At 48.3% G+C, this 15,317-nt stretch overlaps 1 protein-coding gene across 2 annotated transcripts in view; it reads left to right on the top strand.

Moving 5' to 3' along the window:
* The window catches only part of LOC144507806 (procollagen galactosyltransferase 1-like), a 69,141-nt gene that overhangs the window by 15,220 nt on the left and 38,604 nt on the right, over window positions 1-15,317 (top strand). For both annotated transcript variants that reach the window (XM_078235117.1, XM_078235120.1), the window contains exon 2: window positions 14,510-14,620. In XM_078235117.1, coding sequence (XP_078091243.1) covers window positions 14,510-14,620 — 111 coding nt within the window. The remainder of the gene's footprint in view (window positions 1-14,509; window positions 14,621-15,317) is intronic.

Genomic DNA, 15,317 nt, shown 5'->3' with positions numbered 1-15,317 from the left:
TGAGCAGTTCAGCTGTATGAGGTGGTGGCACGTCCACACTTGAGCATTATGTCTACACTTGCCCTCTTAATGTGGAGGAACTGGAGAAGATGATGATGTGGGGTGGGCGAGTTGTTTTTACCTCCTGGTTTTTGACATCATTGAAGAATCAACTCTGCAACTTTAGAAAACCCTGGCTTGGTCTCAGCTGGAATACTGGGTCCGATTCTGTCCACTGCACTTCAGGAAGGGTATCGAGAGACAGAGATGGTGCAGAGGAGATTTAATAGGATGGTGTTAGGGCTGAGGAACTTCAGGGTAATTGGAAAAAAGAACCGGGATAGATGAGAAGAAATCTTTGTCATGCGTGAGTTGTTACGATGTGGAACGCAGTGCCTGAGACTGCAATGGAAACAGATTGGGGCGGCACGGTAGCACAGTGGTTTGCACTGCTGCTTCACAGCTCCAGGGACCTGGGTTCGATTCCCGGCTTAGGTCACTGTCTGTGTGGAGTTTGCACATTCTCCTCGTGTCTGCGTGGGTTTCCTCCGGGTGCTCCGGTTTCCTCCCACAGTCCAAAGATGTGCGGGTTAGGTTGTTTGGCCATGCTAAAATTGCCCCTTAGTGTCTTGAGATGCGTAGATTAGAGGGATTGGCGGGTAATATGTAGGGATATGGGGGTAGGGCCTGGGTGGGGTTCTGGTCGGTGCAGACTCGATGGGCCAAATGGCCTCTTTCTGGACTGTAGGGTTTCTATGATTTCTATGATTCAATATGAACTTTGAAAAGGGAATTGGATATACATTTGAAAAGGATAAACTTGCAGGGCTGTGGGGCAGAGTGGGACTGATTTGATTTATTATTGTCACATGTATTGGAATACAGTGACAAGTATTGTTTCTTGTGCACTATACAGGTAAAGCATACCGTTCATAGAGTATATAAGGGAGAAGGAAAGGAGAAAATGCAGAATGTAGTGTTACAGTCATAGCTAGGGTGTAGAGAAAGATCATCTTAATGCGAGGTAGGTCCATTCAAAAGTCTGACAGCAGCAGGGAAGAAGCTGTTCTTGAGTCGGTTGGTACATGACCTCAGAGTTTTGTATCTTTTTCCCAAAGGAAGAAGGTGGAAGAGAGAATGTCCGGGGTGCGTGGTCCTTAATTATGCTGGCTGCTTTGCCGAGGCAGCGGGAAGTGTAGACAGAGTCAATGGATAGGAGGCTGGTTTGCGTGATGGATTGGGCTATATTCACGACCCTTTGTAGTTTCTTGCGGTCTTGGTCAGAGCAGGAGCCATACCAAGCTGTGATACAACCAGAAAGGCTGAGAGGTCACACGACACCAGGTTATAATCCAACAGGTTTGTTTGGAATCACATGCTTTCGGAGATCCTGACAAGGGAGCAGCAAGCTTGTGATTTTCCAATAAACCTGTTGGACTATAACCTGGTGTCGTGTGACCTCGCATCCTGTCCACTACAGTCCAACACCGACATCGCCACATCATATCCTCAAAGGATGATTTCTACGGTGCATCTGTAAAAGATGCTGCATTCAGAGAGCTGGCGCAGGCACTGTGGGCCGAATGGCCTCCTGTGGCAGTGAAAACTGGCCACGTCTCTGAGGTCAATGGCCAGGCACAGTTAGGTCAAGTAGCTGACAAACCAAATATCAAATTGGATTTAGTGACCACTGTCATTAGTGGAGAATGCAAGTCACATGCCCCAGAGATTTACTATTGCCGCAAGAGCACTGACTACTGTTCAATTGCTTAATTACCAGTTCATCATCGCCTTAGCTTTAACTCTGAGTAGACCTCATTATTAAATGATCAGTAAATAATTATACTCATTATTAGTGCTGTGACTAACTTCCATAAAACTCTGAAGTCTACAACTTGTTACTGTACCTACTGTTTAGTTGGCAGGTCTTGAGGCTTGAGGGCACACAAGATCCCCCCCTCTCCACCACTAATATGTACTGATCTCTTCCCCCACCCCTGCTGATTCCTTTCCCTTGCAAGGTGATTAAGAGGGCAGAAGAAATTATTTCCTTTATTGTTTGTGGCACAGTGGTTAGCACTGCTGCCTCACTGCGCCGGGGACCCAGGTTCGATTCCGGCCTCGGGTGACTGTCTGTGTGGAGTCTGCACGTTCTCCCCGTGTCTGCGTGGGTTAAAGTTTATTAGTCACAAGTCGGCTTACATTTACACTGCAATGAAGTTACTGTGAAAATCCCCTAGTCGCCACACTCCGGCGCCTGTTCGGGTACACTGAGGGAGAATTTAGCATGGCCAATTCACTTAACCAGCACGTCGTTTGGACTGTGGGAGGAAACCAGAGCATCTGGAGGAAACCCACGCAGACACGGGGAGAACGTGCAGACACGGGGAGAACGTGCAGACTCCACACAGACAGTGGCCCAAGCCGGGAATCGAACCCGGGTCCCTGGCGATGTGAAGCAGCAGCGCTAACCACTGTGCCACCATGCCACCACCGATTTCCTCTGGATGCTCTGGTTTTATCCCACACTCCAAAGATGTGTGGGTTAGACCTCTTCGTTTTCACAGAACCGGAGTCCGGTTGTTTAATTTATTCCGCCCCAAAGATGCAGCGCAGTTACGCTTCTTTAGCTATTCCCCAAGGCGAGAGAGAGAAAGAGAGAGCGCTGTTCGCATGCTTAGTTCGTATCCCATGACGTCACTGGTCTTAATCTCACTGGTGCATTTAAATTACACTGCCAAGCCCTGATTGGTGGTCGGGAGTGCGTCACTGGCGTCATGATGTCAGACGTTGCGGTGTCACGCTGGGCAGAAATCAGGAGGTGGCGGCGGCCATTTTGCACGGGGAGATGTTCCCCGACTTACCGATCAAGGCTCGGGTGCTGGCAGAGGGGAAGGTCAGGCTCCACCCCCAAGATCAGCACTGCTCTCGGCGCTGTGCAGTCCCATCATGTAGGTTAGGTGGGTTGGCCATTGCCCCTTAGTGTCCCGAGATGTGTAGATTAGGTGGATTGGCCATGCTAAATTGCCTTTAGTGTCCTGAGATGTGTAGGTTAGGAGAAATAGTGAAGTAAATACTTGGGGTTATGAGGATAGGGCCCGGATGGATTCTCTTTTGGAGAGTCAGTGCAGACCCGATGGGCTGAATGGCCTCCTTCTGCACTGTAGGGATTCTATGATTCAAAGTATTGAACATGAAAGAGGGAGGTTATGCTAGAACTGCATACAACGCCACTTGCGTGGTGGATTGGGCTACCTTCATGACCTTTTGTAGTTCCTTGCAGTTTTGGGCAGAGGAGACCTATGAGAACATTACCAAGACTGTGATGAAATGTTGAATAGGCTGGGCTTACAGTCCGAAAGAAGTGCATTGGCCGTGCTAAATTCCTCCTCAGTGTACCCAAACAGGTGCCAGAGTGTGGTGACTCGGGGATTTTCACACTAACTTCATTGCAGTAAGCCGCCTTGTGACACTAATAAATGAACTTAAAACTTAGGGCGGCACGGTGGCACTGCTGCCTCACAGCGCCAGGGACCCGGGTTCAGTTCAAGCCTCACCGTCTGTGTGGGGTTTGCACGTTCTCCCCGTGTCTGCGTGGGTTTCCTCCGGGTGACTCCGGTTTCCTCCCACAGTCCAAAGATGTGTGGGTTAAGTTGATTGGCCCTGCTAAATTGACCCTAGTGTCAGAGGGATTAGCTGGATAAATATGTGGGGTTACGGGGATAGGATCTGGGTGAGATTGTTGTCGGTGCAGACTCAATGGGCCGAATGGCCTCCCTCTGCACTGTAGGGATTCTGTTCTATGATTCTATTCTGTTCTTATTTCCCTTGGACTAGAAGAAGCTGAGGTTAGTGGCGGGGTGTTGGGGGTGCGGCGGGGGGGGGGGGCTTAATTGAGGTGTAGAAAATTGAGGGGCTTAGATCGGGTAAATGGAAGTGACCGAGACAACATTAGAGGGGCCAAAAAAATCAAGGGACGTAGATTTAAAGTGATTGATAGAAGGATTAGATGGTGGTACGGATCTGAAACTTGCTGCTTAAAGGGTGATAGAGGCAGGAACTCACCATATTTAGAATGGTGCTTGGATATCTACTTGAGGAGCTGTGACCTGCGCCGATGGGACTGCGAGTTTTAAAGTTTACTTATTAGTCACAAGTAAGGCTTACATTAACACTGCAATGAAGTTACTGTGAAATTCCCCTAGTCGCCACACTCCGGCGCCTGTTCGGGTCAAGCACCTAACCAGCACATCTTTCAGACTGTGGGAGGAAACCGGAGCACCCGGAGGAAACCCACGCTGACACGGGGAGAATGTGCAAACTCCACACAGACAGTGACCCAAGCTGGGAATTGAACCTGGGTCCCTAGCGCTGTGAGGCAGCAGTGCCAACCACTGTGCCACCGTGCCACCTAACTGAGGGAGGTGGGATTAGGTTGGGTAGCTCTCTGTTGACCAGCATGGACAATGGGCCAAATGGCCTCTTTCTGTGTCATAGGTTTTCTGTTATTCAGTGTCGTCTTATCCTTTGCAATATCTGAACTGCAAACTTGTGGCTCCTTAGCCCAAGTTAAATAACACTGTCGATTCTCAGGGCGGATAGCAGGAAGATCTATATCATAAAATCATTCAGCGCAGAAGAGGCGTTTTGGCTCATCGAGTCTGCACTGACATTTTAGAAACCCCTGAACTCCCACCTAATCCCATCTGCCAGCACTTGGCCCATAGCCCTGAATGTTATGGCGTGCCAAGCACTCATCCAGGTACTTTTTAAAGGATGTGAGGCAACCCGCTTCTACCGCCCTCCCAGGCAGCGCATTCCAGACCGTCACCACCCTCTGGGTAAAAACGTTTTTTCCCCACGTCCCCCCTGAACCTCTGCCCTCATCTTGAACCCATGTCCCCTCATAACTGATCCTTAAACTAAGGGGAACAGCTGCTCCTTATCCACTCTGTCCCTCATAATCTTGTACACCTCATTCAGGTCGCCCCTCAGTCTTCTCTGCTCCAACGAAAACAACCCAAGCCCACCCAACCTCTCTTCATAATTTAAATGTAGATTATTACTCTGATGGCATAATTTTGTGTCAGAGGAGTGGATCTCCTTGTTCACCCTGAATAATGCTTCCCTCAAACTTTTGGAAGGCGCGGACATGAGTTTGGATTTGGCATCCACTACGGGGGATCTGTGGCATCTGCAAACAGGGAGACCAGCCAACCAATCAAACTGAAGAATTCTCACAGATGGAGAAGCAGGAAATGCAAATTACATTCATAAGAACATAAGAAATAGGAGCAGGAGTAGGCCATCTAGCCCCTCGAGCCTGCCCCGCCATTCAATAAGATCATGGCTGATCTGACGTGGATCAGTACCACTTACCCGCCTGATCCCCATAACCCTTAATTCCCTTACCGATCAGGAATCCATCCATCCGCGCTTTAAACATATTCAGCGAGGTAGCCTCCACCACCTCAGTGGGCAGAGAATTCCAGAGATTCACCACCCTCTGGGAGAAGAAGTTCCTCCTCAACTCTGTCTTAAACCGACCCCCCTTTATTTTGAGGCTGTGTCCTCTAGTTTTAACTTCCTTACTAAGTGGAAAGAATCTCTCTGCCTCCACCCTATCCAGCCCCCGCATTATCTTATAAGTCTCCATAAGATCCCCCCTCATCCTTCTAAACTCCAACGAGTACAAACCCAATCTCCTCAGCCTCTCCTCATAATCCAAACCCCTCATCTCCGGTATCAACCTGGTGAACCTTCTCTGCACTCCCTCCAATGCCAATATATCCTTCCTCATATAAGGGGACCAATACTGCACACAGTATTCCAGCTGCGGCCTCACCAATGCCCTGTACAGGTGCATCAAGACATCCCTGCTTTTATATTCTATCCCCTTCGCAATATAGGCCAACATCCCATTTGCCTTCTTGATCACCTGTTGTACCTGCAGACTGGGCTTTTGCGTCTCATGCACAAGGACCCCCAGGTCCCTTTGCACGGTAGCATGTTTTAATTTGTTTCCATTGAGATAGTAATCCCATTTGTTATTATTTCCTCCAAAGTGTATAACCTCGCATTTCTCAACGTTATACTCCATTTGCCATATCCTCGCCCACTCACTCAGCCTGTCCAAATCTCTCTGCAGATCTTCTCCGTCCTCCACACGATTCACTTTTCCACTTATCTTTGTGTCGTCTGCAAACTTCGTTACCCTACACTCCGTCCCCTCCTCCAGATCATCTATATAAATGGTAAATAGTTGCGGCCCGAGTACCGATCCCTGCGGCACGCCACTAGTTACCTTCCTCCAACCGGAAAAACACCCATTTATTCCGACTCTTTGCTTCCTGTCGGATAGCCAGTCCCCAATCCACTTTAACACACTACCCCCAACTCCGTGTGCCCTAATCTTCTTCAGTAGCCTTTTATGGGGCACCTTATCAAACGCCTTTTGGAAATCCAAAAACACCGCATCCACCGGTTCTCCTCCATCAACCGCCCTCGTCACATCTTCATAAAAATCCAACATGTTCGTCAAGCACGACTTTCCCCTCATGAATCCATGCTGCGTCTGATTGATCGAACCATTTCTATCCAGATGCCCTGCTATCTCCTCTTTAATAATGGATTCCAGCATTTTCCCTACTACAGACGTTAAGCTGACCGGCCTATAGTTACCCGCCTTTTGTCTCCTTCCTTTTTTAAACAGCGGCGTAACATTAGCCGTTTTCCAATCAACCGGCACTACCCCAGAATGCAACGAGTTTTGATAAATAATCACTAACGCATCCACTATTACCTCTGACATTTCTTTCAATACCCTGGGATGCATTCCATCCGGACCCGGGGACTTATCCACCTTCAGTCCCATTAGTCTACCCAGCACTGCCTCTCTGGTAACATTAATTGTATTAAGTATTTCTCCTGCTGCCAACCCTCTATCGTTAATATTTGGCAAACTATTTGTGTCCTCCACCGTGAAGACCGACACAAAAAACTTATTTAAAGACTCAGCCATATCCTCATTTCCCACTATTAACTCCCCCCTCTCGTCCTCCAAGGGTCCAACATTCACTCTAGCCACTCTATTCCTTTTTATATATTTATAAAAACTTTTACTATCATTTTTTATATTAATTGCTAGCCTAGCTTCATAGTCTATCCTTCCTTTCTTTATCGCTTTCTTAGTCTCTCTTTGTTGTTTCTTAAATTTTTCCCAATCACTTGTTTCTCCACTATTTTTGGCCACTCTGTACGCAGCTGTTTTTATTTTAATACTCTCCTTTATTTCCTTCGTTATCCACGGCTGGTTCTCCCTTTTCTTCCAATCCTTGTTTTTTGCTGGAATATATTTTTGCTGAGAACTGAAAAGGATCTCCTTAAAAATCCTCCACTGTTCCTCAGCTATCCTACCTGCCAGCCTGCTCTCCCAGTCTACCTCAGCCAATTCATCCCTCATCCTATCATATTTCCCTCTGTTCAAACAGAGGACACTGGTTTGGGACCAAACTTTCTCCTCTTCCATCTGAATCAGAAATTCGACCATATTGTGGTCACTAGACAATAAGATCCTTAATTCTACCTACCTCGTTACACAATACCAGATCCAAAATAGCTCGTTCCCTTGTCGGTTCCGTAACATGCTGTTCAAGGAAACTATCCCGACAGCATTCTAAGAACTCTTCCTCCATTCCACCCTTACCGACTTGAGTCTGCCAGTCAATGTGCATGTTGAAGTCCCCCATGATTATTGCCGTTCCGTTTTTACACGCATCCCTTATCTGCTTGTTTATAGCCCTCCCTACCTCAACATTATTATTTGGGGGCCTATATACCACACCTACTAGTGTCTTTCTCCCTCTACTATTCCTCATCTCTACCCATAATGATTCCACGTTTTGTTCCTCAGAGCCTATGTCATCCCTCAGTACTACCCTGATATTATCTCTTATTAATAGCGCGACCCCACCACCTTTTCCTTCCTGTCTATTCTTCCTAAACGCCTGATACCCCTGGATATTCATCTCCCAGTCCTGGTCACCTTTCAGCCACGTTTCTGTAATGGCCACTAGATCGTACCCACTCGTGCTGATTTGCACCATCAACTCATTTACCTTGTTCCGAATGCTTCGTGCATTCAGGCAAAGTGTCCTTATTCCAGCTTTTATCTGGACCCGCTTTGATGAGTCGCGAACACCCTCTCCCTCTACTCCCTTATCTAAATTACCGCCTTCATTCACTTGCACCCTCTCCTCTACCATTAATTTTGTAATTCCCCTTACCCCTGCATCCTCCACCCCATCAATTAGTTCCTTGATCCTAGTCAACTCTTCTAGCTCCCCTCCCCCCAACCTATCTAGTTTAAATTCTCCCCAGTAACCTTAGCCAACCTACCGGCCAGGATATTGGTCCCCGTGTGATTCAAGTTCCACCCGTTTTTTGTATACAGATCACCCCTGCCCCTAAAGAGGTCCCAATGGTCCAGGAACCTGAATCCCTGCCCCCTGCACCAGTCCCTCAGCCACACATTCATCTTCCACCTCACTCCATTCCTGCCCTCATCTTCCCGTGGCACAGGCAGTAATCCTGAGATTACTACCTTTGCTTTCCTCTTTCTCAGCTGTCTCCCTAATTCCCTGGACTCCCTTTTCATGACCCCTTCTCCCTTCCTACCCACATCAGCGGTACCAATATGTACCGCTACCTCAGGCTCCTCTCCCTCCCACCTCAGGATTTCCGGGACGCGACTAGCGACATCCTGGATCCCGGCCCCAGGGAGGCAGACCACCATGCGAGAATCCCGCCTACCTCCGCAGAAACGCCTGTCTGTCCCCTTCACCATCGAGTCCCCGATTAATACCGCCTTCCTCCTCTTTTCCTTAGCCCTCTGAGTTACAGGGCTGGACTCCACTGCGGAGACACGGCCACTGCTGCTTCCCCCAGGCGGGCTGTCCCCCCCAGCAGTACTCAAGCAGGAGTACTTGTTGTGCAGGGGCAAATCCACTGGGGTGCTCTCAACCACCCTAGCCTTACCCTTCCTGGCCATCACCCACTTGGCCTCCTCCCGTTGCCCTGGTGTGACCACCTGATGATAGCTCTTGTCTATCACCTCCTCATTCTCCCTCATCAGCCTAAGATCCTCGAGCTGCAGTTCCAGCTCCCTAACACGGTCCCTCAGGAACCGCAGCTCGACACACCCCTCACAGATATTCCAATCATGGTTCCACAAACACAATAAGAATTGGAATACACGCCGGAGATTAATGGGGGAATTTGAAAAGGAAAACACAAACTTTAAAAAAAAACTTTAAAAATTTTGGAGCATTTGAATGTCCTTCTGAAGGAATGCTATTCCACACTTGTAAAATTAATTTCTCAGGGCCAGAGATCGATGTTTAGTAATCCTGATTTACAATGCCATTAAAAGCTGAATTACTGCTGATTGAACTGGGCTTCTTACAAGGTTTGGAAGACTTTATGGTGTCTGGCAAACGTCTTTCACTTCTTGCGGGAGATTTTGAGTAAAGTAATTGGTGTCGCTTCCTATATTTCTGTTTACTTGGAAAGCTTTTGGCAAGGTTCCACATGAAAGACTTCAGTGAGCAAAAACTGGCATTAATCCAGGCCTCGGCCTTGGACCGTGTAAGAAATGGAAAATAAAAGGTAGTGTACAAAAAAAATGAGTCGATGGGGAGAAGAGTGTTGAGGTGAATCCCACGGTGCTCAAGGGTTTGCTTGCCTGCTTGGACACCATTGTTGACAAATCTAATATAACAAGATTGGTGGATGCGGAGGAGGCAGCTAAAGATTTACAGAGGGATTCGGAGCAATGTTGGACAGACACATCGCAAATTATGTGTAACTTTGCAGGATTTGCACATAAGTCATACAGATGTGAATCTTGAACATGCAATAAATAAAATGGAATTGGAACGTTAGGACGGAAGTAACTGTAGACACAACACTCAAAGTGGTGAAGCAAACTTGTGGAAAGACATCTTCCTTTGCCACAGCAGTAGTTTTTCTTTGTTAGTGTCGCAAGTAAGGCTTACATTAACACTGCAATGAAGTTTCTGTGAAAATCCCCCAGTCGCCGCACTCCGGCACCTGTTCGGGTACACTGAGGGGGAGTTTAGCACGGCCAATGCACCCTAACCTGCACATCCTTCAGGCTGTGGGAGGAAACCCACGCAGACATGGGGAGAACGTGTAGACTCATCATAGACAGTGACCTAAACTAGGAATCGAACCCTGGTCCCTGGCGTTGTGAGGCAGCAGTGCTAACCACTGTGCCACCGCGCCGGGTTCAATTCTAAAAATGTTATACTGTACCATATAATGCACAGAGCAGATCACACTTGGATGCTGTATCATGAGTTGCATTTTAATGAAATGGCAGACCCCACCTCCCCCACCCCTTCCCCGCAAACAGGCATGGGACTTCCAGCCCACTGTGGACAGCGAGGAGTCACTGGAGGGCGGGTAGGTCCCATGAATTCAGGCTGGGGAACAATCAGAGTAATGGGGGTGCAGGAGAAGGCTCTGGGGGGGCCCAGGTTTTGGAAGGCAGGCAAGGAGGAACAAAGGGGCGGTAAAGACGTTTGGTGATGGGAGGGATGCCCCCCCCCCTCCCACAATATGCACAGGGTGTCCTCTGGTTGATGTGCAACAGGGTCAGTTATTTCTTCAAATCTAATATAACAAGATTGGTGGATGCGGAGGAGGCAGCTAAAGATTTACAGAGGGATTTGGAGCAATGTTGGACAGACACGTCGTAAATGATGTTTAACTTTGCAGGATTTGCACATAGGTCATACAGATGTGAACCCTGAATATGCAATAAATAAAGTGGAATTGGAACATTAGGAAGGAAGTAACTATAGACAGAACATTTTGATTTGATTTATTTGATTTGATTTATTATTATCACGTATTAACATACAGTGAAAAGTTTGATTTCTTGCGCACTGTACAGACAAACATACCGTTCATAGAGAAGGAAATGAGAGAGTGCAGAGCGTAGTGTTACAGTCATAGCTAGGGTGTAGAGAAAGATCAACTTAATGCAAGGTAGGTCCATTCAAAAGTCTGACAGCAGCAGGGAAGGAGCTGTTCTTGAGTCGCTTGGTACGTGACCTCGGACTATTGTATCTTTTTCCCAAAGGAAGAAGGTGGAAGAGAGAATGTCCGGGGTGCGTGGGGTCCTTAATTATGCTGGCTGCTTTGCCGAGGCAGCGGGAGGTGTAGACAGAGTCAATGGATGGGAGGCTGGTTTGCGTGATGGACTGGGCTACCTTCATGACCTTTTGTAGTTCCTTGCAGTTTTGGGCAGAGCAGGAGCCATACCAAGCTGTGATACAACCAGAAAGAATGCTTTCTGTGGTGCATCTGTAAAAGTCGGTGAGAGTCGTAGCTGACATGCTGAATTTCCTTAGTCTTCTGAGAAAGTAGAGGCATTGGTGGGCTTTCTTAACTATAATGTCAGCATGGGGGGGGCCAGGACAGGCTGTTGGTGATCTGGATACCTAAAAACATGAAGCTCTCGACCCTTTCTACTTCGTCCCCGTTGATGTAGAGAGGGGCATGTTCTCCTTTACGCTTCCTGAAGTCGATAACAATCTCCTTCATTTTGTTGACATTGAGGGAGAGATTATTGTTGCTGCACCAGTTCACCAGATTCTCTATCTCATTCCTGTTCTCTGTCTCGTCATTGTTTGAGATCCAACCCACTACGGTGATGTCGTCAGCAAACTTGAAAATCGAATTGGAGGGGAATTTGGCCGCACAGTCATAGGTGTATAAGGAGTATAGTAAGGGGCTGAGAACCCAGCCTTGTGGGGCACCGGTGTGGAGGATGATCGTGGAGGTGTTGTTGCCTATCCTTACTGATTGTGGTCTGTGAGTTAGGAAGTTCAGGATTCAGTCGCAGAGGGAGGAGCCGAGGTCCACGGAGTTTGGAGATGAGTTTCGTGGGAATAACAGTGTTGAAGGTTGAGCTGTAGTCAATAAATAGGAGTCTGACATGGGTGTCGAACTCAAAGTAGTGAAGCAAGCTAATGGAAAGACATGTTCCCTTGCCACAGTAGTGTTTTTAAAATTTATTAGTGTCACAGGTAGGCTTACATTAACACTAATGAGGTTACTGTGAAAATCCTCTAGTTGCCACACACCGGCGCCTGTTCGGGTACACTGAGGGAGAATTTAGCGCGGCTAATGCATCTAACCAGCACGTCTTTCAGACTGTGGGAGGAAACCACAGGGAGAACGTGCAAACTCCGCACAGACAGTGACCCAAGCCGGGAATCGAACCCGGGTCCCTGGCACTGTGAGGGAACAGTGCTAACCACTGTGCCAATGCACCGGGTTCAATTCTAAAAATATGATAATGTACCATATAATGCACAGGGCAGATATTACACTTGGACACTATACCATGAGCTGCATTTTAAGGGAATGGCAGATTCCACCCCCCTCCCCACAAACAGGCTGAGCATGGGACTTCCACCCCACAGCGGACAGTGAGAAGCCACTGGGGGGAGGGCAGGTCCCATAAATTTTGGCCAGGGAGCAATCAGAGTAATGGGGGTGCAGGAGAGGGCTTTGGGGGCCCAGGTTTTGGAAGGCAGGCAAAGAAAAACAAAGGGGAGGTTAAGACATTTGTAGATATCACCTTGAACCTGTGCCCCCTTGTAATTGTAAATTGTGCACTTGCAAAGCAACAATTTCCAGATTAAAAAAAATATAACTGGAAAGCCTTCTCATTGGGAGCAGGTTTGGGAAGGGTGGTGTCGCTTCATGGTGACAATGCCTTCCCTGTGAGTTTGTGTTCACTCCTGCATCTCTCTCATGGCAGATGGTTCAGGGAGTACCTGCTCCTGCTACATGACCCCCACAAGACTGAGTCTTGCATCTGTTTTCCTCCTCCCTCACTCAATGGGGTTTGATTACATCTCTTGTGTGGAGCTCCCGCAGACTAACCTGAGACCAGGTTTGGGTAGCAGCATTGACATGTCGTTGCAGTTAGGGACCAGAGCCTGTTTTAACAGCGAACGGGGTGTGTTTGCGGCCTTGGGTCAGCCGGGTAGCACTCGCGTCTCTTGAGTCAGAAGGTTGTGGGTTCAAATCCCACTCCCACAACGCTTGGCGCACCGTCTAAACTGACGCACGAATGCAGTGCTGAGGGAGCACTGCATTGTTGGGGGTGCTATCATTCAGCTGAGATACTGAACTGAGGCCCAGTCTGCACCCCGAAGGCATCTTCCCTCAACCTGCAACATCAGAATAAATGGCCTGCTCATTTATCTCAGTGCTGTTTGTGGGACATGACGGTTTGTGAATTGTCTGTCCTGTTTCTCTCTTACACTTCGCCAGTGCCTCATTGGATGTGATGTTCTTCGGATGGGAAAGGCACCATATAAATGCAAAGAGGATCAGTTTTCAGATTACATAGAAACTAGAAGCAGGAGTAGACCATTCGGCCCTTTGAGCTTGCTGCGCCATTCATTTTAATCATGGCTGATCATAGAATTCAATATCCCGATCCCCAGGGTGGCACAGTGGTTAGCACTGCTGCCTCACAGCGCCAGGGACCCGGGTTCGATTCCCAGCTTGGGTCACTGTCTGTGCGGAGTCTGCACGTTCTCCCCGTGTCTGCGTGGGTTTCCTCCGGGTACTCCGGTTTCCTCCCATAGTCCGAAAGACATGCTGGTTTGGTGGATTGGCCGTGCTAAATTCTCCCTCAGTGTACCCGAACAGGCGCCGGAGTGTGGCGACTAGGGGATTTTCACAGTAACTTCATTGCAGTGTTAATGTAAGCCTGCTTGTGACTAATAAATACATTTTAACTTTGTTTTCCCCCGTATCCCTCGATCCCTTTAGCCTCAAGAGCTATGTCTAATTTCTTCATGAAATCAGACAATGTTTTCATAGAAATCATAAAACCCTACAGCACAGAAAGAGGCCATTCGGCCCATCAAGTCTGCACCAACCACAATCCCACCCAGGCCCTACCCCCATATCCCTACATATTTTACCCGCTAATCCCTCTAACCTACGCATCTCAGGACACTAAGGGGCAATTTTTTAGCATGGCCAATCAACCTAACCCGCACATCTTTGGACTGTGGGAGGAAACCGGAGCACCCGGAGGAAACCCACGCAGACACGAGGAGAACGTGCAAACTCCACACAGACAGTGACCCAAGCCGGGAATCGAACCCAGGTCCCTGGAGCTGTGAAGCAGCAGTGCTAACCACTGTGCTACCGTGACGCCCCTCAACTACATTCTGTGGTGGCGAATTCCACACATTCACCACCCTCTGGGTGAAGACATTTCTCCTCACCTCCGTTCTATCCTCACAAACTATGACCACCCTCGCTCTGGACTCCCCCACCGTCGAGAACATTCTTTCTGAATCCACCCTGTCCTAACCCTGTTAGAATTGTATACGTTGCTGTGGATCAGAGAGGATTCCGCTGTACGCAGTGATTGTGGTTTATTACATTTGTGCTCTTTTCTGTCCTGCAGGATAGCAACAGACCACAATGTGGATAATACCACGGCGGTGCTGAGGGAGTGGCTGGTGAACGTACAAGGACTCTACCATTCTGTCGAGTGGAGACCCATGGATGAGCCAAAGTGAGTCCCGCTGCTGGCTGCAGCCCAGAATCCCCTTCCTATCGGGCAGCCTCTGTTCACTCTCGTCATTGTCAGTGGAAAAGACTTTGACCAAGTGAAGAGTTTGAGAGTCTGTTGGCCCTGACTTGTCTCACGGAGAGCTAGTTTGAGATGATCAGTCGTTACTATAATAATGAGTAGCTTTTTTTAAAGTTTATTTATTAGTGTCACAAGTAGGCTTACATTAACACTGCAATGAAGATACTGTGAAAATCCCCCAGTCGCCGCACTCCGGAGCCTGTTCGGGTTACACTGAGGAAGAATTTAGCACGGCCAATGCACCCTAACCAGCACGTCTTTCAGACTGTGGGAGGAAACCGGAGGAATCCCACGGGGAGAACATGCAGACCCGGCACAGTCAGTGGCCAAAGACTGGAATTAAACCCGGGTCCCTGGTGCTATGAGGCAGCAGTGCTAACCACTGTGCCACTGTGCTGCCCTTAGCAGTTGTGGGAAGAGATTTCCCCCTCACTAACTCAGGAAGCAGGTACTTTCCATGTTTACACAGTGCCAAGCAGCTGCTGTCCTGTTACAGTAACACTAATATTTGCTTCTAGCACTAGTTTTTGGGCGGGTACTCACTTGCCATATTTAGTGGCCTGAGTGAATCTGGTAGGTTTACACCATGTTGCTGTACGTCAGGCACTGTGATCTCAGT

This window comes from Mustelus asterias, chromosome 19, assembly GCF_964213995.1.
Source record: "Mustelus asterias chromosome 19, sMusAst1.hap1.1, whole genome shotgun sequence".
Classification (NCBI taxonomy): domain Eukaryota; kingdom Metazoa; phylum Chordata; class Chondrichthyes; order Carcharhiniformes; family Triakidae; genus Mustelus; species Mustelus asterias.
This window is presented reverse-complemented; position numbering and strand designations above follow the sequence as displayed.